The sequence below is a fragment of the Bombyx mori genome, chromosome 2, assembly GCF_030269925.1.
Source record: "Bombyx mori chromosome 2, ASM3026992v2".
NCBI lineage: Eukaryota > Metazoa > Arthropoda > Insecta > Lepidoptera > Bombycidae > Bombyx > Bombyx mori.
Genome location: NC_085108.1, coordinates 745,919 through 772,864, shown reverse-complemented (window position 1 = coordinate 772,864; position 26,946 = coordinate 745,919). Strand labels below are relative to the sequence as shown.

At 41.2% G+C, this 26,946-nt stretch overlaps 2 protein-coding genes across 4 annotated transcripts in view; one reads left to right on the top strand and one right to left on the bottom strand.

The window, feature by feature from the left end:
- LOC101740962 (zinc finger CCCH domain-containing protein 13) overlaps positions 1–26,946 on the top strand; it is a 69,769-nt gene that overhangs the window by 30,118 nt on the left and 12,705 nt on the right. For all 3 annotated transcript variants that reach the window (XM_012689412.4, XM_012689413.4, XM_062672355.1), the window contains one exon: positions 23,374–23,430. In XM_012689412.4, coding sequence (XP_012544866.1) covers positions 23,388–23,430 — 43 coding nt within the window. In that variant the 5' untranslated portion in view covers positions 23,374–23,387. The remainder of the gene's footprint in view (positions 1–23,373; positions 23,431–26,946) is intronic.
- LOC119629399 (uncharacterized) lies at positions 15,271–18,864 on the bottom strand. The gene is made up of 3 exons (XM_038015095.2): positions 16,795–18,864; positions 16,135–16,287; positions 15,271–15,489 (listed from the first exon to the last, which is right to left on the bottom strand). The coding sequence occupies exons 1-3, from the start codon at positions 18,862–18,864 to the stop codon at positions 15,271–15,273; spliced, it is 2,442 nt and encodes an 813-aa protein (XP_037871023.1).

Sequence of the window (26,946 nt, the reverse complement as noted above, 5' to 3'; positions counted from 1 at the left end):
AGGAAAATTGCGCGGACGGAGGAGTATGAAATTTCGCACACTCATAGAGAATATAGAGAAGGAGTGTAGAATGTTAATATTTTTTTTAAATTATGCATTAAAATACATTAAAACAATTAAAAAACACATTACACACACTAACATGTATTTGACACAACACGCATGCATACTATTTGTTTATTGTCAAACTTTTCTTATTGCAAGCCTGCGGTCAAATTGAGAATAGATTAAATATGGTTTGTCTTTATTAATATTTGTCTAAAGTGTAGTCTTAGCGAAATCTGTGAGTAAAGAAGTATATTATTATTAGTCTTTGACAATAGAATCATACCTAATAGTGTTACAAGCTTATAATTTTTTATTCGAATTCGAAGTCAAATTTCAACTACCAGGGGCCACTAGTATAATATAAGATATGATAAATAATAATAATATAAAATAATAAGAAAGGTATCAGAGTACAATATCCTCCCTATCAGTCAGTCCTATTCCTAATTCCACTCGGCACGATTGCTGTCATTGTCGTCGTAAATCTTTATATGAGTCGTCTATTATCAAAGGTGGCAATCTGTGCATTTGGACAAAAAAAATGTTATTGATATGTCAATACAGATTGATTTGAATATAATAGTCTCCTTCAAAGAATACGGTTCAAAACCTGCATTAAATAAAGGTTAATACTTAACCTGTTATTTATCTAAGATGTCGTTCCGAAGAGTTTTGTGACTGCCAATGGAATACAAAGTCAATAATTCGTTTTTCTGATTTACCAATCATTGTTCAAAAGTCAGATTGCCGGCTTTGATAATAGTCGACTCATATGTCCACTAGCTGACCCGGCAGACTTCGCAGTGCCTCAATCGATAAATAAAAGACACATCAAGGGGACACATCAAAGGAAAAACAAATTTGTTTGGTTTTATATAATTACGAGCTTTTTTATATTTTTTCACCTTCTAAACCTTCTCTGGACTTCCACGAATAATTCAAGACCAAAATTAGCCAAATCGGTCCGGCCGTTCTCGAGTTTTAGCGAGACTAACGAACAGCAATTCATTTTTATATATAGAGATTTCATCAATCAAATCTTTTTTAGAAAGAAAGAAAGAAAGAAAGAAAGAAAGAAAGAAAGAAAGAAAGAAAGAAAGAAAGAAAGAAAGAAAGAAAGAAAGAAAGAAAGAAAGAAAGAAAGAAAGAAAGAAAGAAAGAAAGAAAGAAAGAAAGAAAGAAAGAAAGAAAGAAAGAAAGAAAGAAAGAAAGAAAGAAAGAAAGAAAGAAAGAAAGAAAGAAAGAAAGAAAGAAAGAAAGAAAGAAAGAAAGAAAGAAAGAAAGAAAGAAAGAAAGAAAGAAAGAAAGAAAGAAAGAAAGAAAGAAAGAAAGAAAGAAAGAAAGAAAGAAAGAAAGAAAGAAAGAAAGAAAGAAAGAAAGAAAGAAAGAAAGAAAGAAAGAAAGAAAGAAAGAAAGAAAGAAAGAAAATCTTTATTCGCCAGAAATATAGTTTACAAGATATTATGTATATAGGACATAGTTTCATATATTTCGCCTGCTTAGGCATGCGAAAATTTATTTTATTTTTATATATTAATTCTAACACAAAATTTACTAAATCTATCTATTTTTACATTCTATCACTTCTTATTCTAATATTTTATTATGTACAACACTTATCATTTAAAAATTCTTGCACACTATAATAAGCCTTGTCTTTGTCTAAAAAGATCTTTTCTCAATTTCGTATAACAGATTGTACTGTACCTACCCTGCAGCCAGGACCTTGCTTCTGCTGGCGTAAAAGGTGCTTTACTTCCCAGGTTACTGGCAATACGAATCAGCTAGCTCAGCTCACTCGTGTCGGTAAATGGCGTTTCGAAAACTGGTCTCGTGTTTCAAACCTGTATTTCTTGCGGTTGTGAAATGCCCGTTTTCATTGTACAACGGTTTTCGCGGCGCCGTTAACGCCATCTAACGGAGGTGACGACCAAAAGAACATTTTGTTTTATTTAATCATTGGCAGCCAACATGACTGTTATCAGCAATATGGAGGGTAGAAATAAGGACCGTCATCTCAGTGTATTAGCCGGTCACCAGCCTCGTACAATCGGCGAGTAAATTAACCCACAGACATAGCCCAATAAGTTTCATTTTCAACTTTAAATTAAAAATCTAAACAGGTGATTAAATAGTTTCTAAGTGACTTTTAAAAATACGTTAGACTCTCAGCTTTCATAATCAATAAAAAAAAGTAGTACTTAATGGGCTAGTTTGGCTAAAATAGGCCTTCAAAGACAGCGAGGTGGAAAATTCTTAAATATTTTTGGTCTTACAAAAAAAAATATTTTGGCAATTTTATCATTCTTAAGGTTAATTAACGATAGAGAATGCTAGAAATTAATCAAAATATACCGAGAAACAAAATATCACTTAATAAAATGTTTAATCACCTGTTTAGATTTTTAAAATAAAGTTGAAAATGTAAATCTTATTCACCGACCGTAATTTTTTTTCTCTTTACACCAAATTTTTTACAACTTCCAAAAAAGTTACGAAGCTGATTATTTTATACGTAAAAGAAAAATTCGTAGAAAATTTGTTGCAAAAAAAAGTCTCGAAAAGTCTTCAAATTTTTTATTTATTTTATTTTTAAGCTGGCCATGTCGAAAATTCTCGAAAAATTAGAAAAAAAATCATACCTCGAAAACTATCAAAAATTGCGGAACATACGTGGGAGTGATTCGGATACCCCACGACACGAGGGACCTAATTTTGTTTTTTTTTTTTATTGCCTGTAAGCAGACGAGCATACGGCCCACCTGATGGTGAGTGGTTACCGTTGCCCATGGACTTCAGCAATGCCAGGGGCAGAGCCAAGCCGCTGCCTACCGCTTAATACTCTCCACAAGCCTCGTTTGAAGAAGGACATGTCATAGCGCTCGGGAAACACCGTGGAGGGGAGCTCATTCCATAGCCGGATGGTACGTGGCAAAAAAGACCTCTGGAAACGCAATGTGGATGACCGCAGTGGCTCCAGGTAGTATGAATGAACTCTACTCCGGTGGCGGGCGGTGCGATGGTAAAAACGAGATGCCGGTATCATGTTCCGTTCCAATGTTCCGGCACCCCTGTATATATAAATAGATTACTACATTTACTACTACAGAAATAAGAAATAATTTTAATTATTTAGGTAGGTACCATATTTCTTTGTCATTTTATCTAACAGCATCTGATAACAATATCTGACAAATGATCTATATTCTATGCGATCGTAATAGCTGACCGTCATTCTCGTGTCGTGCGGAACAACGCGACCGAACAACAAAAGACCGAACTAAATTATTACAAACGGCAATTACAAAAACTAATTCAGTGCGAAATCTCGTTTTGAAATTGTTAATTTATATAGTTAAGTTATAATATTTTATTAACTTGAAGAGTAATTTTAAGTAAAGAGTAGTTTTTTTTATTTATTGCAGAGGAACTTTATAGGTAATTTTTTTTCATAGCCAGGTTTTTCTATTTTTAATTTTTTTTATTGTTTAGATAGGCGGACGAGCTCACAGCCCACCGGGTTTTAAGTGGTTACCGGAGCCCATAGACATCTACAACGTAAATGCGCCACCCACCTTGAGATATCAGTTCTAAGGTCTCGGTATAGTTACAACGGCAGCCCCGTCCTTCAAACCTAAGCGCATTACTGCTTCACGGCAGAAATAGGCAGGGTGGTACCTACCCGCATGGACTCACAAGACGTCCTACCACCAGTAACTACAGGGTTTGATTTTCATTACACGATGGACCGTGGAAGTCATTCGTGAACATTTTTGAGTACGTTGAATTCATTTGAAAAGTTGGTACCCGCCTGCGGGATTCGAACATCGGTGCATCACTGAACACGAATGCACCGGACGTCTTATCCTTTAGGCCAGGACGACTTCAACTACGAGGAAGTCCTACGTTTGGGAAACAGTCTCTAAATAATACGACTGACATTTCGAACTAATATCTGGTGGCAAATGATGACGTTCACGCTGCAAAGATTCCGATCCGGTGGTAGATTCAGCGAAGCAGTACTCTTGGTAGCAAATACTCTAAAGCTGAGCCCCGTGAACTCGCCAACTATCCGAGACGAAGGCAAAATAGTCCCCTAAGGCTATTAACAGAGAGATAAACAAAAAATAATAAAGCTTTAATATCTATGGATTACCACTTAACACAAAGAGGTACGTGAGCACGTCCACCTAAATCAATAGTCAGAGTCCACGAGCTAAATCGCTTGAAAACAATGGAGATAAACATGCTAATTCGTGCTTTCGGATTCCTGAGACGTTGTATTTTTATTGCGAATCCATAATAAATTCTCAAGTCGATATTGTCTTTGTTCTTTCAAAAACAAAGAAACAATTGCTCGAACCTCATACGATTCGGTCGGTTGTTCACCGGTCACCGTCCTCGCCGAACCCGTCGCTTGCGACGAAGGGCTCGACGAGCGAATTAACCCATAGACACAGCCCACTGAGTTTCTCGCCGGATCTTCTCAGTGGGTCGCGTTTCCGATCCGGTGGTAGATTCTGCGAAGCACTGCTCTTGCTAGGGCCAGTGTTAGCGTCACTCCGGCTTGAGCCCCGTGAGCTCACCTACTAGTTAAGGTTACGCTAAAATAGCCTCTCAAGTCTATCAGATTCGTGAACACAGATGTGTTAGGTACGTATTACTTAGAAGCTTTTGGCGCTTCGCATGGCAAGGCCCAAATAAAATAATACGAATCATGATGCCCATGCAGTGTGACGTCACGCCACGCGCTTATTCACAAACACTACACAAGCGCAACGTGTGAATGTGTTGAACGCGAGCTACATAGTAGGCGTAGTGAGGGGTGGAACGTTTTTTTCGTTACGGAATTTCATGATTCCGCTCTCAAGCCGCGCTCAAGGCCCGCGATAAAATCTATGCAATAGCTTAAATATATCGTTTGTTTACTTATTCCTGTTTCGCTCAGAACAGCAACGCCGTAAACTTCTTTAATATTCTCAATGCGCAAACGAAGCAAGAAAAGCGAAATTTCACCGAAAGACGCTTAGTTCGTACAAATAAACAGAATCCTTTGGGACTACAATAATGTCCACGGTAGCGCGGTCTCCGTCAATGTTCCTTCGGAGTCGTCCGATTGCGCTGAACTTATTTTAAGTGAAATAGATGTTTTTTCTGATTGTCTCACTACTTACAGGAAAAATCTGTCGCGGATCATCTCCCAATTAAATTAATCATAAGCAATGAATGAAATGTATTCAAATCTTAGCTGTATATTTTTTTTATTTTTGATGTTAATGCACTGTCGATTGCACCTATAATTGAGGTGACATCAGCCATGAACTTTTGTCAATTTGTCAATGTTTTGTATTGATGATCACTTTGTTGGTGCAACTTAATAAATAAATAAATAAATAAAAATAAATAAATCAGAAACATTCTCGCAAAAGTCTCATTCGCGAAGCAGCTGCCCTTGAGTTGGTAATTCTCCGGGGGCGCCCGGGCAACTGCTAGCTAATCCCATCCCTCCTGGCTGAGCCCGTGCTCATCCACATGTCCTGGTGAAACTGGAAAGACCTCCGGGCTACTAATAATCCATCCTTCCTCTTTTTATTTTTTTTGGACGAGCTCATGGCCCATCTGGTTAAGTGGTTAGGGGAGCCCATAGACATTTTTGAATGTAAATGCCGCCACCTACTTCGTGACATAAGTTGTAAGGTCTCACCTTTTACAGTACGACGGCATTCAAACCCTTCAAACCGAAACGCATTACTGCTTCACGGCAGAAATAGGAAGCTCGGTGGTACCAACCCGTGCGGGCTTACAAGACGTCTTACCACCAGTAAAAAAAAAAAACAAAATGTGTGCAATTCACACGTGGTAGAAGTGAAACCTTCCAAAATTAAAATACAATTATCCTAAACGTCTTAAGTATATGTAAAATTTTGTCATTAGTAAATGATTGTAAGGTAGCGCCCTCTGTGAATTGATATTTTAATTTCACGTATAATCCTAAATTAACAAGAGCTTTCATACACACGTTAGTATTAAAAAATCTCACAGATGGCGCTGTATTAAATAGTATGTATATTTCTGTCTCATTCTTTGCTGGCTTCATCCTACACATTTTTGTATTTGTGTCTCTTACCTGTCGTTTTTTCCGTTGCATCCGGTTTGAAATCACAACGATTCTAAAGAAGTTTTCACTTCAACAACAAAAAGTATATCACGAAACAAAAAAGTCACTAATATGTCGTTTTGACGTATAGCCGTTTATTAACTTAAAGTCTAAAAGCTTCTATTCTATCGACCAACATTTACACAGCCGCAGCCTCTCAGCATTTATTCACAGAACCTGGTAGTAGGGCAGTCGTCTCTTGAGCCCGTTGAGTTGTTAACAATTTCTGCCGTGAAGAAGTAGTAATGCGTTTCGGCTTGAAGGCTGGGGGCAGCCGTTGTACTGTAAAACTGAGATTTAGACCTCAATCCATCCATCCCCATATAGGTAGAGGCATTTACCTTGTTGTGTCTATGTCCAAACGAGGCTTGTGGAGAGTATTAAACAGTAGGCAGCGGCTTGGCTCTGCCCCTGGCATTGCTGAAGTCCATGGGCGACAGTAACCACTCACTCACTCATAAGGTGGGCCGTATACTCGTTTGCCTATACGGCAATAAAAAAAAAAAAAAATTAAATGTGGTGTCGTGGGACACCAGGTAGGAACGAAGTTCCTTCGGCTAATGTAGAATCGACACAATTTGCAAAAAAAAAATCGTGCTCAATTTTATGTTGGTTTTCTTGACTTTTCTCTTAAATTTTGCTGATTAGTTTTTATTTAAGTACAGGAAAGTATTTAGGAAATTCAGTATTTTAGGAAATAATAAATTACGTAAAATAAAAATAAAATCGTAATTCAAATTATCAATCAAAATAACAAAGTATGTCTCTTTATTTTTGTTTGAAAACATAAAATTACATAGAAATAGAAATAATTACAAAATAGAGAGAGAAGGGATGAGAGAACGAAAAGAAAGAAGGAGAAAGAGAAAGGTATTATACACTACTCGCTTGTGTATACGACTGTCGCGCCTGCGCACGTCTCATTTAACGGTTTTTTTCCACGCACTTTTTTCCACGGATTTTTTCTTACGGTTTTACTATCACATTTTTTTCAGTTCGGTCGCGCAGCAAAATCCCTATCTCCTCCAAGCCTGCCGTAAGGAACTTCGTTCCAAAAATGTCCTGTAACCACTTTAAAGCAGCCGTGGGCTTGTCGTCTCTTTTAGGCAATAAAGAAACAACGAAATCTTACTTGCGGGTCTTACATGGCCAAATATGAAGAGAAAACGCTGTCTGTCACCAGCCTGATACTAAAGTAGATATTTTAAGCCAAAAAATCTTTATGTACCGGTGCTGTGCTCACAAAGCTATGTGGCCACAATATGGAGAACACATTACGCATCGAACAACGCAAGATTGTCTCCTGTTTTATTCCGGAAACTCTCGAGCGACACGTGAATGCAATAGCTATTTGGCCCAGATACTTTGGCCGGTAATCGAACCCCACAAACTTAGCGATCAACCACAGAGCTGTGGCTCCCAGGTCGCGACAAGTCACGTCACCGCCAAGTCAAGAAAAAACAATCGTGTCAATGTTACCGCTTTCCATCGGACGGGCCGCTACCTGGTCTATCCATATACGTAAAAACGCGGACCGCATCGACCTAATATAAATACGCGGATCACGTAACTAGTTCTACAGTTACACAACGTACAAACTGACAGACGTGCCCCGTTTAACTTATACATTTCTACATAATAACATAGGATATGGTTATATAATTGAATTGGTCAATAGGTTTATTTATTTATTTATTGAATAAATGGGTGGACGAGCTCACAGCCCACCTGGTGTTAAGTGGTTACCGGAGCCCATAGATATCTACAACGTAAATGCACCACCCACCTTGAGATATAAGTTCTAAGGTGTCAGTATGGTTACAACGGCTGCCCCACCCTTCAAACCGAAACGCATTACTGCTTCACGACAGAAATAGGCAGGGTAGTAGTACCTATCCGTGCGAACTCACAAGTCCTACCACCAGTAAAAAGTAAGAATAAAAAAGTAATACCATTGAAAGGCCTATCCATCCTTGGACTTAAATCGCCGTAACTATGTCCTGATTTCGAATTCTTCTTACACGAAAACCGACACAGATCCGACCTTCATATATCTAGTTGAGAGACCTATACCACCTTACCAATTTTTTTTATTTTCCGTGTAGGCAAATGAGCATACGGTCCACCTGATGATGAGTGGTTACCGTCACCCATGGACTTCAGCAATGCCAGGGACAGAGCCAAGCCGCTGCCTACCATTAAGTACTCTCCAGAAGCCTCGTTTGAAGAAGGTATATGGCGCCATAGACAGAGTCCTTTGCTGCCCTGGCCCCAAGCTACATTTCTAGAATCATGTCTCGTACAATACCGCCATAGACAGAGTCCTCAGCGTCTATCATCATAACTATACGTAAACAATAGGCAATTCTGATGGATCTAATAAACAGCTCTTATCTGGCCTTTTGATGGGTTAATTAACTACTTTCTCTTGCCTTTTACGTCAAGGTTAAGAGGTCTATACTGCGTTATCGGGTCACTGTGCTACCGTCATGTCTCCAAGGGTCATGTCACCCTTTTAAGGGAAGCTGAGTTTCGTGTTCTGATTACTGATGAGTAACTGTGCTTTTTGGCTCCTAGTTTCAAGTGGGTTGCGTGTCATGGAGTTAGAAATGTTCTTTAATGAGTAGGCAAAGTTAAAGATATAAGATATGGGGTCAAATGCAGTTTTGGACGGAAATACGAGTGGTAGTCATCGGGAACGTTACGTTTTGCGAGTCTAGTTTTTTGCAAAAACGATTGATAGAGCTCACGGCTTACTTTAAGTAGCTTTCAGAGCCCATAGAACTAATACCTCGGCATACCTCAAGGCAAGAGACTTAGATTTATGGGTCTTTTTTTTTATTGCCCTTTTAGGCAGACGAGCATACGGCCCACCTGATGGTGAGTGGTTACCGTCGCCCATGGACTTCAGCAATGCCAGGGGCAGAGCCAAGCCGCTGCCTACCTACCGCTGCTGTCTGTGGGTTAATTAACTCGTCGAGCCCTTCGTCGCAAGCGACGGGTTCGGCGAGGACGGTGACCGGTGCTTGAGGTACCTAAAAGCACCGTTAATGGATCGAGAGGATCCGTAATGTAGTCTTTTGGGCGACGTCGACTATTTACCATTCGGTCTACAGGATCGGGTATGTAATTCCCAGCAACCACGACAAGAGGGTTCTCATGTCGTGCCGCCTTTTCAATATGGCACAATGATGTCGACTGTAGATACTTACAGACTGAGTCAAGCTCCAGGTCATCATGGAGATCCACATTCCTTAGGAACCATTGTAAATTAAAGACAACATCTACATTTATATAAAAATGCATACCTTTTTTTTAATTTTTTTTTATTGCCTAGATGGGTGGATGAGCTCACAGCCCACCTATTGTTAAGTGGTTACTGGAGCCCATAGACATCTACAAAGTAAATGCGCCACCCATCTTAAGATATAAGTTCTAAGATCACACGTCTGTATCTATATTTTATACCGTATGTTCCATGGGGAGTGCTCTGAGGAATTGTTCGAGATGATACCGACATCTCGCTTTTACCATCGCACCGCCCGCCGCCGGAGCAGAGTTCATCCATACTACCTGGAGCCACTGCGGTCATCCACAGTGCGTTTCCAGAGGTCTTTTTTGCCACGTACCATCCGGCTATGGAATTAGCTCCCCTCCACGGTGTTTCCCGAGCGCTATGACATGTCCTTCTTCAAACGAGGCTTGTGGAGAGTATTAAACGGTAGGCAGCCGCTTGGCTCTGCCCCTGGCATTGCTGACGTCCATGAGCGACGGTAACCACTCACCATCAGGTGGGCCGTATGCTCGTCTGCCTATATGGCAATAAAAAAAAAACGTATAGTTACAATGCGTAACAATTAATATGCGTAAAGACATTCTTGGATATTAACCGAACGTATACAGGATTCAGCCGGCAATTTTTAGCGCTAGCATACTCCTTTCGTCCGCCAACGCTCCAATGAGCGTTTTTAAAGATAAATTACCATTTAAGCCTTCGTCAAACAGAACGCTTAATTAGCGTGCGTTAGAGCGCTAAACTAACGCACGCTATGACGCCGAGATGTGTTGTACTACTATGGTAACATACCGTCAAACAGAGCCCCAGCGCTATAAGTACGCAGCGCTCTGTCGCGGCGTTAGGACGCTTTGACGTGAGGCGTTGTAATTTTTTACAAATTTTATTTTCGCGTCCGAGTGAATGTGTATTAAAATACTAGATAATGCCCGAAAAAATGATATAAATAGTTAGAAAATACCCATGCTTATACAATGCCACATCTGAATCACTCAATCTCTTAATACTTTTAAATTTTCACACTGCTATGGAAAGGCACTATGATTTGGCGAATGCGTTGCGTCAAGGAGCGTTAGACTCATCTGGTCAATTTGAAGAGCGCGACCTTAAGTACGCGGCGCTAAGTACGCGTTCTGTTTGACGAAGGCTTAAAATTACCATTTATAGTGTAATGACTAAATCGGCTGTACACCTTTTCTGTGCGATGTGAAATAGTTTTGTGTCGCACAAGGCTAGTCCGGTGAAAGTAGACACGCTTTACTCGCGCGAGTTCACGTATTACGTTCTGCTATAGAATATTCTAGTTAACGAATCATAATATTAACTAGAGGTCCCGCAGTAGTCGAAATTCGACTATAATCAATTGGAATTGTAAGTTTGTACACTATTATGATTGTATTTTCAACGCCAAGACTACACTGTAGAAAAATATTAATAAAGACAAACAATATTTATTCTATTCTCAATTTGACCACAGACGTCAAGAATTGGCCTAAAGGTCCATAGATACCAGGCCATGAACTCCAAAAAAAAACAGACGTCAAGAAGAAAAGTTTGACAATAAATAAATAGTATGCATGCGTGTATGTGTCAAATACATGGTAGTGTGTGTAATGTTTTCTTTAATGATTTAATGTATCTTTTATGCATTATTTAAAAAAAATATTAGCATTGTGCACTTCTTCTCTATATTCTCTATAAGTGTGGAAAATTTCATACTCCTCCGTCCGCGCAATTTTCGTAAAAAGGGATACAAAGTTTTTGCTTCACGTATTAATATATAGATAACAATATCGTTGGCTACAGAGAACTCCGGTCCGATGTATTCGGCTTATAATTTTTTAATATTTTTTGAAGTGAAACTTCTTTATCGGCTTTGGAAAAAAATTTACCGTCACATTTTTCGGTTACGCGTCACATTTTTCCGTTACGCGCCATCTTTTTCTTCACCATTCATTGTTGCCGTACACAAGTGAAGGTGCCTCTTTACTCGGTAACAATAATTATAAAATACCGATGATTTTAAGTGGAGATTTTAATGTAAATTTTGCATCGGAAAATTCTTTGAAGCTAGTTGAATTTCTGAAAGATAAATTGAATTTATCCATGAAAAACAGTCCTCAAACGTCAACAACAAGATCTGGCACTACAATTGATGGAGTTTTTACTCGGTCACTAAATTTCGTGGAATGTAAACCATATATTTCATATTTCAGTTACCATAAGCCATTAATTACAAAAATATATAATGACAATGACAATGATAGTAATAATTCTATTACAATTAATGAAATGCTGTAATAATCTTAGTAGCAAAAAGGTAAAGTGAAATAATTGTATTATTTGTATTCATGTCTATGATAATAAAATCCTTTTGTTTAAACTTTATCTAATTTAACTTTATTTAACCAATTTCTAGAAAGTTGCATGTAGATCATTTTTCGAAAAATAAGGCCATAAACAAGTTTCACTTCTTACGTGTGTACACTAGTACACGCACACATTTTTTTTTCTTAGTTGATAGCCTTGAGATGCTATTTCAGAGGAACCTTAACTAGTAGGTGAGCTCGCGGGGCTCAAACCTGACGACGTTGCTAACACGAACCCTAGCAAGAGCCGTGCTTCGCAGAATCTACCACCGGATCGGAAGCGCGACCCACTGATAAGATCCGGCGAGAAACTCAGTGGGCTAATACTTATTAAATACTGACCCGGTATGGGAGAGTCATCGTGGCCTAAATGATAAGACGTCCGGTGCATTCGTATGTAGCGATGCATAGGTGTTCGAATCCCGCAGGCGGGTACAATTTTTTCCAATGAAATACGTACTTAACAAATGTTCACGTTTGACTTCCACGGTGAAGGAATAACATCGTGTATTAAAAATTAAACCCGCAAAATTATTATTTGTGTAATTACTGGTGGTAGGATGTCTTGTGAGTTTGCACGGGTAGGTACCACCACCCTGCTTATTTTTGCCGTGAAGCCGTTATACTGTAAAAGCTGAGACTTAGAACTCATGCCTCAAGGCGGCATTTACGTTGTAGATGTCCATGGGCTCCAATAACCACTTAACACCAGGTGGGCTGTGAGCTCGTCCACCCATGTAAGCAATAAAAAAAAGGTTGCCGACTCTCTGAGCTCTTGCTCAGCTGATTACTTACTGATCGGCTATAGTTTTCTATCCTTCTCCTTCTTGCATCGTTAATCCTCAATGCTGAGGGTCGTGACCTCTGTGGGATTTCAGAATCTTCCGGCGGACTGTATCACGCCATGTTGATCTATCCTCTGCGGCATGGACCACTTCTCTCTGGACTACCTCTCTTAAATAACCTCATCCATGATTGATTTTAGTCTAGAGATAAGTTGATGAGCCATAATAAGCTGTTATGAGCATACAGCAGCCATTTACCGATGCAAAAATCATGAAACACTCCTAACGCATAATAACTGCCGCCGCCGAGCAGGGGGTCGGGATCGGGGTCCCGTCCGTAACCCGGCCCCCTAAGAGCTTCGGGCTCCACCGCTTTGTACGGAGAGGAGCTTAGGCGTGGGGCGGCGTGGTAGGCCGCGTTCCCCCGACCGCTCCGGGGGAAGGTGTAGCGCGGCGCCATTAGTGCGGGCTCTTGGCCCGTCGACCGAGGGAACCGACGGTCGTGTCGCTGGCGGCCGCCGGTCCGGCGTCTGGGGGACGGCGGGATGGATGTAATATGCTCTGCGTAAACCTTGTCCCGCCGTCTCAATAGCTCCGACTGGGTTCCCGCCCGGTCCGGGGTAGGGCGCCGGCTGTGAGCGGTAGGAGTTTTTGGTGAGGTTCGACCCCCACATACCCCACCTGCTGTGCGGGTGGGGATCTGGCGATTTTCTCGTGTGGAAAAAAAAAAAAAAAAAGCATAATAACTCCGGTGCGCGGAACTAAAATTTTTCTAATTTATTCTGCTGTTACGTTTAAATGTTAATATTTTATTTTAAATTAATGTTATCAGTAAAAATAAAAGTAAAAATCGCTCTAATTTATAGATTATATTTATAGTTCGTCACTTATTTTAATTTAGCTAATATATAACGGGTAATATTTTTATCTCTTACGTACTCACAACGTGGGCAGTGAATGTCTACAAATGCGCAGAAATATATTATGCAAAATGTGTCTATAAATATAAGTGTTTTTTGGCGAAACAGGCTTTGTGGCGATCGAAAGAAAAAAACAAAAACACTGAGTCTGCATGCCTTAATAGATTTAGACTTTTCAAATTATGCTTAATTTGGTGGAGCTTTCTCGCCTTTTACGCGACTTGAAAGCCTCACCTTACTTGTTTAAGGCTTTTTTATGTTCACTGTGATTGGTGCCGAGCTCACGGGGTTCAGCTTGAAAGGGTTTGCTAACACTAGCCCAAGCAAGAGCAGTGCTTTGTTGAGTGTACCACTGGGTCGGATTCGCGACTCACTGAGAAGATCCGGTGAAAAATTAAACTCAGTGAATTAATGAAGGCGACATAAACACGTTTTTTTTTTTTAATTTATTGCCTAGATAGATAGAAGAGCTTACAACCTAGTGTTAAGTGGTTACCGGAGCCCATAGACATCTACAACGTAAATGCACCACCCATCTTGAGATATAAGTTCTAAGGTCTCAGTATAGTTACAACGACTGCCTCACCCTGCAAACCGCATTACTGCTTCACGGCAGAAATAGACGGGGCGATGGTACCTACCCGCGCGGACTCACAAGAGGTCCTACCACCAATAAACGTCGACTAGGGGATTCTGTTGAAATATTAATGTTAATATTCAGAGTATGTAGTTCTAAATACAATATAGTTTTTTGTTCATATTAAAACGCGCTATTTAATAGACGAATGTCAAATAGAAGCGTGGACTGAAGTCGTAGTACGCTGACCTCAAGTATATTCTGAAAGTCAATACAAAAGTCATTCTAAGAACTAAGTTCGGATAAGTCCTTAATGATTGGCTCCTTTGGTACCTTGATCATCCGGTGGTAGATTCTGCGAAGCACGGCTCTTGTTAGGGTTCGTTTTAGCAACATAATATTACATTACTTCATTTAAAAAAAAATTATTTGTAACAGAGCTTATGCCTGGACTAAGAATATATCGGCGCAACATTGCTATTTACCTAACTAAGTGATTAGGATATGGCCTAGGTCTGTCGACTTACCGTGAATCGTCCCGCAACCACGTCCGAAGTTCCTGGTCGAGGATGAGTATTGCCGACAGAATCAGTTCATCTATCCTTCACATGTAGTCATAGGTCACTGTCACTATTTTCCAGTTTTTTTATATGAAAGGGGGAACTTTACTTAAATATAATGCGCGTGCCGATGCGGCTACAGCGGCTTCGCGCGAAAAACTCTGTTTTTGTTTTTTGCCGCACTAACAGGCAGGCAAGTGGTGGCGCTAGTGTCGCGCCGAAGAACCATTTCCCACGGAAATGGTGCATTCCGATACACACAACATGTCGCAGACCCAGTACAAGAAAAAACAAGAAATGAATAATACATATAAACCAAATTGTGTCGCGTTACGTACTCAAAGAATAAAAAAAAAATTATTCACAATAAAAAAAAAATAATAATAATATAAATATGTATTTTAGAACAAACTGTTACGGGACGGAACATGCCGCTCACCTTAAAAGCACGTAGTTGCTTTTAATATTCAAAAGTTAAAACTAATATCGAAAGAACGTAAAGCTTAAAAAACTTACTCGAAACTAATAAATTCAAAAAACTAATAATTAATGACTTGAACTACTCCAAGGGAAGAGGACATATTTTAACCACGGGTCGTTTATAAAGGGAATTTCCCATTTTAATGGTTACAACTCGTGTGATATTGTCCGAGCCGGGATGAAGTTCGTGGATGCGCGCCAACCTCCATTGCAACGGCGGCAAGCGGTCGTCGCATACCACCACAACAGTGCCTTCACGAAGGGCGACGCCCTTGTCCTGAAGCCACTTGTTACTTTGCTGAAGTTCGTGGAGATATTCTTTGCTCCATCTCTTCCAAAAGTGCTGGATGGATTGTTGAATCCAGCGCCAGCGAGTGAGACGATTCGGTGACTCATCTATCAATGATACGTCAGGCAGAGCTGTCATGGGCTCTCCGATTAAAAAATGGGAAGGTGTTAATGAAAGGGGATCCGAAGCATCTGAACTTAAAACGCAAAGTGGACGCGAATTTAAGATCGCTTCGACCTGACACAAGAACGTATGCATCTCGTCGTACGTTTGGATGCGATTACCTACAACGCGATGAAGATGGTGTTTAAAACTACGAACACCAGACTCATGTAGTCCTCCGAAATGGCTCGCGTATGGAGGTTGAAAGTGCCACGTAATTCCCTGTTGAAGGGTTTGTTGGTTGAGTGCGCTTTGCACAGATTCCCTTCGTAAAAACTCGTAAAGGTCTTGAAGATAGTGGTCACACCCGACAAAGTTCTTTCCACAGTCTGAATAAATATCGGTGCATAAACCACGACGGGACGTGAAACGTCGCAGGGCTGCTATAAAGGCTTCTGTGGAAAGCTCTGAAACTAATTCGAGGTGTATCGCTTTAACGCTCATACACACGAAAACCGACACGTAACATTTTATAATTTTTGCATTACGCACCTTATTGGCGCGCACGTAAAATGGACCAGCAAAATCTACCGCGGTCTTTAGAAACGGTCGCGCGGGGCGAACACGAACTGCTGGGAGTGGTCCCATGCGCGGTTGATTGTGCGGCGGGCGCGCGCGGAAGCACTGCACGCAGCGATGTATGCGCTGCCGCACGATGTTACGGCTTGACAAAATCCAATAGCGTTGTAAAAGCGCGTAGCGAACGGACTGCGGTCCGGCATGTAAATTACATAAGTGTGCATCGTCAATAATAAGATTAGTTAAAGGGTGTTTTTTAGGTAGAATTAATTGATGTTTGGCTTCAAATTGTAAAAGCGATTTATGGATTCGACCACCAACTTTAAGTAACTCGTCCGTATCATCCAAGTATGGCGTTAAACGACGCAAATTCGTTGATGGTAATTTACCCACTCGGATATTGATTATGTCTTCGCTAAACACGGATTGCTGCGTAATTCGAATGAGCCGATTTAATGCGAAATTATATTCTGTCACGGTAATGTACCTTGAAAACGATTGTTGTGTTTTTTTACATTTGTTGAAAAACCGAAAGATGAGTGCGGTGACACGAACAAGTTTTCCAAGCGACGAAAATCGCGTAATAAAATCAACATCCTGTATAGGCGGCGCCGTTGACGCGCTGGAACACACCGATACGTTGCGTTTTTCTTCGCACGTGTCTCTTACGGGATTTTGAATCGGCCAGGAGTTCTGACCCAGATGTAGCCACGAGGGTCCGTGGTACCATAAGTCATGCTGTACGAGCGCGGCGGGCAAAAGGCCACGAGACGCAGCGTCGGCGGGATTGTCGGCCGACGGGACGTGGCGCCAGCGGTCCGCGGGTATGCGGCGCAAAATCTCACTGACACGGTTCGAAACGAAGGTTTTCCATTCGTGCGGAGATGAGTGTAGCCATGCTAGCACGATGGATGCGTCGGACCAAGCGTAGACCTGGTCGAAGCGAACACGACCACTGTAAGTGAGCATTACCTTTTCAATTAATTTAGATAAGAGGACTGCCGCCATTAGTTCGAGGCGAGGAATAGTGAGACGCACACTCAACGGTGCGACGCGAGTTTTGGCTATAATCAGGTGAGTTTGAATGAAATCTTCTTGATCTTTGTAACGAATATATACACATGCTCCGAAACCCTTCTCGGAAGCGTCAGCAAAACCGTGAATTTGTATCGGTTCGGGATTGGTATTGTTAAATATATAACGCGGAAATGAGATTTGTGAGATGAGTGGGAGCTCGTCAACGAAAGAAGACCACAAATTTACTATGTCAACAGGCGGCGTCTCATCCCAATCGACTTTGGCTATCCATAAGAGTTGAATCAAATGTTTGGCAAACAATGTGACCGGTGATAATAGCCCGAGGGGGTCGTATATTTTTGCTATTTCTGAAAGAATGACACGCTTTGTACACTTAATCGATGAAACTTGGACTTTAAAATTGAATGAATCAGATTTAGGGTTCCACTGTAAGCCCAGAACCTTAACCTTTTTGTCGATCTCCATTTCAGCGAAGAGAACGTTCTCCGGCCGCTCACCATGAGACTCTGATGGCAGCACCGCAGCGAGTAACGCTGGTGAGTTGCTGTGCCATTTGCGCAATTCAAACCCAGCCGCCCCACAAATACCTATCAGCTCTTGTTGTAGCGCGAGTGCGCTGACTTCAGAGTCCTCGCCAGATACGACGTCGTCAACGAAAACATCGTTAAGTAAAACGGGCGACGCGAGTTTGAACCGCTCGGCCTCATCTTGAGCGAGTTGTTTTATTGTACGCAGAGCGAGGTAAGGTGACGATTTCACACCGAATGTGACTGTACGCAAACGGTAGTCACGAATAGTTTGCTCTGGTGATGTGCGCCACACAATACGCTGAAAATCTTTGTCACTTTCACGAACAAGTATATTACGATACATTTGTTTTATGTCGGCAGTAAGCGCGATTGAATGGACACGAAATTTAAGAAGGACGTCCACTATGTCCATGTGAAGCTTAGGACCCGTTAGTAAAACGTCATTGAGCGAATACCCACTAGTTGAGCGACAACCGGCGTCGTACACCACACGTGTAGGCGTCGACTCACTCGATTCTTTGACCACGCAGTGGTGCGGAATGTAATAACTTTCACTAACTGAAGGTTGATCATCGACGAGCTCCATGTGGTTGAGGTCTACGTATTCCTGGAGACAAGCGTGGTAATCAGCCTTCAACTTGAGGTTGCGTTCTAACCGATATTCTAGTTTATGAAACCGAGCTAGCGCAATGGACCGCGACTCGCCGAGAGACGGTGCGTCAGGCTTAAACGGGAGGGCGACCACGTATCGCCCGTCCGCATTACGAGTGTGCGTCTTTTGAAAAAAGGATTCGCACAACTCCTCATCTGGAGTGTAACTCCGCTTCTCTGGTATTGATTCCAGCTCCCAAAATCTCTGAAGGTTGTCGTTGTCAAACGAGCTAAAACACACTTGAAATGAAGTTGGAACAGAAGAATCTAAATCTAATTTGCCTAAAAGTAAATAACCGAACACACTATTCATAGCGATCGGCGTGCCCGGTGGGCCTACGATAGTGTTGCCTAGTAACACGTGGGATAGTATATCCGCTCCTAGTAACATTTCAACAGGCTGGGGCGTATGAAAGTCCGGATCAGCTAACTTCAGATTTTTCAAATGTGACCACCCGGTATACGGTAAAGGTACACTTGGCATTTTTGGAATTAATTCGGGCAAAATTAACGCATTTACCGGAATGACAGGTTGTTGTTGACCTTTAGGCGCAATGGAACACGAAACTAAACCTTTTGGATGCACGGGTCCGGTGTCACCAATACCGAACACCGGCACGTTGCTATGCCGGCGCGCTAGACCTAAGCGCTGCACACAAGCTTCGGTAATAAACGATGCCTGGCTCCCCGTGTCTACCATGCATCTAACAGTGGAAATCGTCATATTATTACCTATGACAATATCCACTAGTGCTGTCGATAACAACACTGTTCCAGTGCGAGCGAGAGGTAAGTTAGATGCGCAATTTCCGTGTACCGCGATCGGAGTCGGCTTCTCCTGCATAGGAGTGAGCGGAACAACAATAGGTTGCTTGGTTTCGCTTGCAACCGCTAGCGCTTGAGCCGGTTGATTCGTAAAATGTAATAAACTATGATGTCGTTTATGACACGTTCTACACACAAAATTAGAAATGCAATTTTTTACGTCGTGACCGACATTCAAACAATTATAACAAACACTTTTGTTTTGTACAAGGGAATACCTATCCTGCGGGGAAAGATTTAAAAACTCTGCACATTTTGTCAAAATGTGTGAACCGTTACACTTCAAGCAAGTTCGAACCTTATTACCATCGACCGTAGGTCGAGTTTGGTCTAATGACACGTTGGCGGCAAACGATCGCTTTACCGGCGCAAAACTGTTCGGACTTACATTGTAGCTACGCGGCTGTAATGGCAGCGGATTACCTACCCGCGATATCTGTTTGTTAGCGTGCTGTGCGGAGGTACTTGAGGAGCTAGGAGATACCATTTCTTCCGCGGCGATTTCATGTTGTAAATATGAAACCAATGTGTCTACTTCTGGAATATCGGATGGCTTGGCCAATGAACGTTCGAATCCCTTTCTCATACTACTCGGAATTTTACGTAGTAAAATTTGTAGGAGAACGAAACTCCACTCATGAGTCGGAAAGTCCATGACCTCTAACGCCTTCATGTTTTCCTGATAGACATTTAACAATTTTCGTACACTATACGGAGATCTATCTGAACACGATTCTATGTCTAAAATTCGATCTAGATGTTTCGACGCAATTACCCTTTTATTTTCGTAGCGGGTTAACAATATTTCTAACGCGATCGGGTAGTTATCTTCCGTGATAGGTATGGATTTGATCAGGTTATACGGTTCGTTTTTAACTGCAAGTAGAAGATATCTAAGTTTCTCTGCTTTAGAGTAGGCATTGTTGCTATGCACTAACGATTTGAATAAATCATAAAATGATGGCCAATCCGTAGGATCGCCTTTGAATTCAGGTAAAGGTAAAGTAGGTAAATTTCTTTTATCGTTACTTATCGCATCAAATGAACAATTACTTGACCGATTGAAACGGCGCTGACGCTCATCCATCGACTTTAACGAGTTTAAGTGACCGACAATTTCGTAGTATAAGTCATTAAAATCATTACGAATCTTTATGTTATCATCTTTGCTAAATGATTTGGATCTGATGAGAAACTTTTCAATTTTAGTCTGAACCTTTGTAAACTTTCTTTGGTGAGCCGCTAGGTCTATAGTACGCGAGCGAAATTGTTGTTCGTTCGTCTTCGCGAGTAGAATGATACGTTTGAGTTCATCAAGAATTAAATCCCTTTCGAAAATATCTTGTTCACACGGCGATAATTCTTCACCTTCCGACATTTTGCGAAACAAAAGATGGCGGGGGACGCTATAGAATCGAACGCGTGATTTTACAATTTGAAAATGAGTACGTAAATACTGCTAAATAACACGACACAAACTGGAAAATATGTATCCGGTTCGAATGGACCAAATTTATGATTAGGATATGGCCTAGGTCTGTCGACTTACCGTGAATCGTCCCGCAACCACGTCCGAAGTTCCTGGTCGAGGATGAGTATTGCCGACAGAATCAGTTCATCTATCCTTCACATGTAGTCATAGGTCACTGTCACTATTTTCCAGTTTTTTTATATGAAAGGGGGAACTTTACTTAAATATAATGCGCGTGCCGATGCGGCTACAGCGGCTTCGCGCGAAAAACTCTGTTTTTGTTTTTTGCCGCACTAACAGGCAGGCAAGTGGTGGCGCTAGTGTCGCGCCGAAGAACCATTTCCCACGGAAATGGTGCATTCCGATACACACAACATGTCGCAGACCCAGTACAAGAAAAAACAAGAAATGAATAATACATATAAACCAAATTGTGTCGCGTTACGTACTCAAAGAATAAAAAAAAAATTATTCACAATAAAAAAAAAATAATAATAATATAAATATGTATTTTAGAACAAACTGTTACGGGACGGAACACTAAGCTAAGTTAAAGTTAACTGTTACCTTAATATTGATATTGTTGGCTAACTATAATAAGTCTCCAAGGCGTGTAAGCAATTGTTTAAGATGATATTCTAGAGAATTCATGACTAAGCTATTGTCATGTTTATGGTATAAATACGAGTGACTATTGTCACGTATTACCTTTCATCAGGTTTGAGCCCCGTGAGCTCACCTATTAGTTAAATTTACGCTGAAGTAACCTCTCAAGGCTATCAGCTTAGGTAGGATAAAAAAAAGGTACCTTGACTGACTGGCTCCTTTGGTATTGCTGATGTTCATGCACCTACAGCTAGGTAACTCCAGCCCGTAAGAATAAAGATAAGTTTTCATGCATTCCTCCAGTCCTCCATAGTAGTCGTCGTGGCCTAAAGGATAAGACGTCCGGTGCATTCGTATCGAGCGATGCACCGGTGTTCGAATCCCGCAGGCGGGTACCAATTTTTCTAATGAAATACGTACTTAGCAAATGCGTTTCTGTTTGAAGGGTGGGGCAGCCGTTGTAACTATACTGAGACCTTAGAACTTATATCTCAAGGTGGGTGGCGCATTTACGTTGTAGATGTCTACGGGCTCCAGTAGCCACTTAACACCAGGTGGGCTGTGAGCTCGTCCACACATCTAAGCAATAAAAAATAAATAAAGAACCGCTTCATATATGAGTCTTCTGATATTTCGTGGTTGTATCCGAAATACCAGCGCCATCTATTTACAAACATCACAATCACAGTCGTCGCAAGGACACGAGTGCGAGTGAATGGCTTCTTCAAATTAGAATATTTGCATTCAATCATACCGACATATAATACATGAACTTTGTGAGTCGCTTGAAGAGTCAATATAAAAGTTTCTTTTTTTTTAAATGAATGATTACTCGTGGCCCGGAGGCCTTTCCAGTTTCACCAGAACAGGTAATCGAGCATAGGCTCAGTCAGGAGGGGTAGGATTTGCTAATGGCTACTTGAGCGTTTTTTTTTTATTGCTTAGATGGATGGACGAGCTCACAGCCCACCTGGTGTTAAGTGGTTACTGGAGCCCATAGACATCTACAACGTAAATGCGCCACCCACCTTGAGATATAAGTTCTGAGGTCTCAAGTATAGTTGCCTCGCCCTTCAAATGCTCTGCCTATTTCTGCCGTGAAGAAATGCATTACTGCTTCACGGTAGAAATAGGCAGGCTGGTGGTAGCTACCAACGCGAACTCACAAGAGGTCCTACCACCAGTAAAAGTTTCTTGCAAGTACGTACCCGATCCAGAGGAACATAAGGTAAACAGTCACCGTCGCTCTAAGCAATTCAATTCGGATCCTCCCGATCCGCTATCAGTGATTCCAATCACCGGTCACAGTTTTCATAGATTCTACACCTTTTTTTTTTTTTTTTTCTTTTTTTTCGGGTAGAGGGCCGAATCTCCTACGAGGTCCCCGCGCAAAAGGGGCGCGCGGGTTATGTGATACTCAACGATCTGCATGGTGTTGTGAGCAGACCGCGGGCCCAAGGATTTTAGGGCCCACCCACTAAACGACTCCCCTGCACTCTTACACCCGACGTCCGATTCCCTCCGAGGTCAGAACCCGGATGAGGTAGGGGGGCTACCGCGGTCAACACTACAACCAGACGGCGTGGCTTACCCCAAGGACGCCCAGCCGACGGAGCCTTCGAGGCGAATCGAAGGCTCTGAAACGTCGGCCGTCTCGGTACGGCAGCCCGTCGGGCCGCCCAGACGGTGCCGCTGGTGTCCCGGAAAACCCAGCTGGACCAGAACCAGCCTGCCGGGTCGGGACGCGATACACCGTCGACCGGTCGCTCTATTTACTCCACGGCAGCGCGCTAGAGTGCTGGTAGCGCGCCGCGCAGCCTCACTCCCTCAGGTCGCCCCTTGACCTTCACCGGGGGGAGGCCGCTACCTACAGGGGCCGGGACGTACGGGCGTATTCCCGCCTCCGGCCCCCGGCTCGACGGCGACGGATCGGTGCGGAAAGGGAAGAGCATAGATTCTACCCCTGGCTAGGGTTTTGTTTGTGTCATTATAATATATGTATTAGGATGATATTGGCTTTCTCACTGAACTGACACCGAATCCGACTTGTATCAGTAACATGATCTTTAATCGAATTTCTGTTGTCTCCAGGATAAGCTGGAACCATGAAGAGGTCTCGGCACAGATGGCTGGGATTCACCATCTTCGGTAAGTCACTTACGATCACCCTGAATACTAGTAGGTTAGTCGAAAACACCGGCTTGGCTGTGCGCCTTGCTGGGGTTCATGGACAACCATTGGATACCGGGTGGATACTATACCGGTATATCAGCAAAGGCAATAAAATAAAAAAAATAACGGAACTAAGTTGGTAGCATTTAAGAAGTGACACTTCTTTATGCGCGTTGTGAGTAAAATTTAACTCGCGACAGATTCGTTACGGCTACAGAGAAAATACACAAATTAGGAAGAATGTGTTCGGTGATATATTACCGAAGACCTTTGTCAGCATAATTTGCGTGACGCGTTAACTTTATTTCCACAAATCGTTAGTGCACGATCAATCAAGTGCAGTAGGCAGCGGCTTGGCTCTGCCCCTGGCATTGCTGAAGTCCATGGGCGACGGTAACCACTCACCATCAGGTGGGCCGTATGCTCGTCTGCCTACAAGGGCAATAAAAAAAAAAACAAAAAAAAAATTATCACCCGGGTGCATTCATAACATTAACATTTCTTCGATTTACTTCATATTTTAACAATAAACATTTTTAAGCAACATAATCTTTAAATAACAAAGTCACGCCGCACCCTACATTTTGGTCCTTCGAGAGAGCCTTGCGCGTTGGTGAATTCCTTGAAAAAGTGTTTCTGTCGAATGAGGTAGTGAACGTGTGTGGTGTGAGAACTATAACGAAACAAGAGCTTTGGTGTCGAAGAACAGGAGGCTGAGTTTCGTAAGTTGACAACAGGATTATCAAGTAATAAATGGAGGTTCCACCGAGATTCCTTATTATTCTTCAATAATACATAACAAACATACAACATGGCAGAACTCATTGAAATTCAATCCATGATTTATGAGTGTGAAGAGTGAGAAAATAGAGCATCTCGCGAGCCACTCAACCGTGGAGAGAGGGAAAGGACTAAGTGAGTTAGGTCGTAATACCAAACATTCCAAATTACAAGAGAAATTTTAATTAAGAAGTTTCACTTCTGTCGCGCGCACCATCGTCTTGGATTGATCGAAGATGCATCATTAAATGCTGGGGGACTGTAGCGACGAGGAGTCCCGTGGATTTCATCGGAGTTGCCCTTGGTCTACAACGGTGGGCTCATGTATACAACAATACTTACTTACAACAAGCCTTACGTGTGTTCTATGTTCTAAATTCTAGAAAAATACGAACCGTGTGAGTGTAAATAATAGTTAAATGTTTCACCTTCAAATTTTTGCAAATTATTATTCCATTAAAATTAAATAAAACCTTATTTAATTTCAATATTACATCATAATGCCAAGGTTAAGAAGTTTCGAGAACTTTGTCATAATGTTATTTTGAATAAATTTAAAAGTTGTTTATTCTCGGACATATTGAATTAAATATATAATTAACGTATGTAGGGAATCAAACAAGTTTTGTTTGAACGAGCCAACCACAGATCGTGCAGTAATGTTCAAAGATTAAACACATATGACGTCACGTGCTGTGACGTTTAGATCGACATCAAGAATGAGAGGAGAAAGAGAGGGGGAGAGAGGAAGAGAGAGAGTATTCTTTATTGTACACCAAAAAAAAACCAATACAAAACATTAAATACAAAAAAGTACAATTGGCGGTCTTATCGCTAAGAGCAATTTCTTCCAGACAACCATCAGGTGGAAAAGAATCATTTGGAAACGAAAAATGTTACGATTATCAGATTTTATTTAGCAGTTTCTGTCATTAATCATTATTTCTAACAATTACCTTAAATGTAATCATTGTATTATTTTTTATTGCTTAGATGGGTGGACGAGCTCACAACCCACCTGCTGTTAAGTGGTTACTGGAACCCATAGACATCTACAACGTAAATGCGCCACCCACCTTGATATATAAGTTCTAAGGTCTCAAGTATAGTTACAACGGCTGCTCCACCCTTCAAACCGAAACGCATTACTGCTTCACGGCAGAATTAGGCGGGGTGGTGGTACCTACCCGCGCGGACTCAAAAGAGGCTTTACACCAGTAATTACGCAATTTATAATTTTGCGGGTTTAATTTTTATTACGCGATGTTATTCCTTCACCGTGGAAAGTCAATCGTGAACATTTGTTAAAAACGTATTTCATTAGAAAAATTGGTACCCGCCTGCGGGATTCGAACACCGGGTGCATCGCTCAACACGAATGCACCGGACGTCTTATCCTTTAGGCCACGACGACACGAGGTCACTATCTGATGACAAGTGGCTACCCAAGCCCACAGACATCATAGCGTGAATTCACCTCTCAAGACGGCAATATGGACCGTGAACTCATCACGCACGTAATGTAATGCAAAAGACACTCTCGGAATTACGTCGATTACGTCACTCGTGACGTACGTGATCTTTCACATCTTACGTCATAGCTTAATATTTCCATCAAACGGTAAAATTTGGTGTATTTTTAGACGGAAGGCTCAAGGTTAGCCAAAAGACAACGGAGATGGTTATGCGATGGGACACTCAGAATTTCTTTTTTATCTTTAATAATAATCTATACTAATATTATCTATATATTAATACGTGAAGCAAAAACTTTGTATCCCTTTTTACGAAAATTGCGCGGACGGAGGCGTATGAAATTTTCCACACTTATAGAAAATATAGAGAAGAAGTGCACAATGCTAATATTTTTTTTAAATAATGCATAAAAGATACATTAAATCAATAAAGAAAACATTACACACACTACATACCATGTATTTGACGCACACACGCATGCATACTATTTATTGTCAAACTTTTGTTCTTGACGTCTGTGGTCAAATTGAGAATAGATTAAAATTTAATATTATTTGTCTTTATTCATATTTTTTATAGTGTAGCCTTGGCGATATTTGTGATTATAGAAGTATAAATTACAATCATAATAGTGTGCAAACTTACAATTCCAATTAATTATAGTCGAATTTCGACTACTGCGGGACCTCTAGTAATTATAAATAGGAAAGATTTGTTTGTTTGTTTGTATTGAATAGGCTCCGAAACTACTGAACCGATTTGAAAAATTTTTTCACTGTTTGGAAGCTACACTATTCCCGAGTGACATAGGCTCTTTTTTGAAAACATTAGGAATCCTTACTAAAACTCCAATAATGTAATCCAAGGTGTAAAAAAATTACCTAAAATATTCTTTACATCGCGTGCCCTGCGAAAACTATTGATAATAGAATAAAATAATGTACTACGACTTTGTAGAACACATTATTATTTACAAAAAGTATCGCGACAGCATATGTCTAACTATTATAGTTACGCCGCAATAAGTGTTCTTTTATTTAAAAAATAAAACAATGTAAAATATCATAGAAATCTTTGTTGACCCGAGCGGAGCCGGAGCGGGCTGCTAGTAAATAATAAATAGAAAATCATTTATTGCCTTTCACACAAATCCAGTTAAATACATTTAGATAAATAGAAGACAAGAAAAAGGCAAAAGGAGCTGGCAGGATATGATCAAAACAACCCTTCTACTCA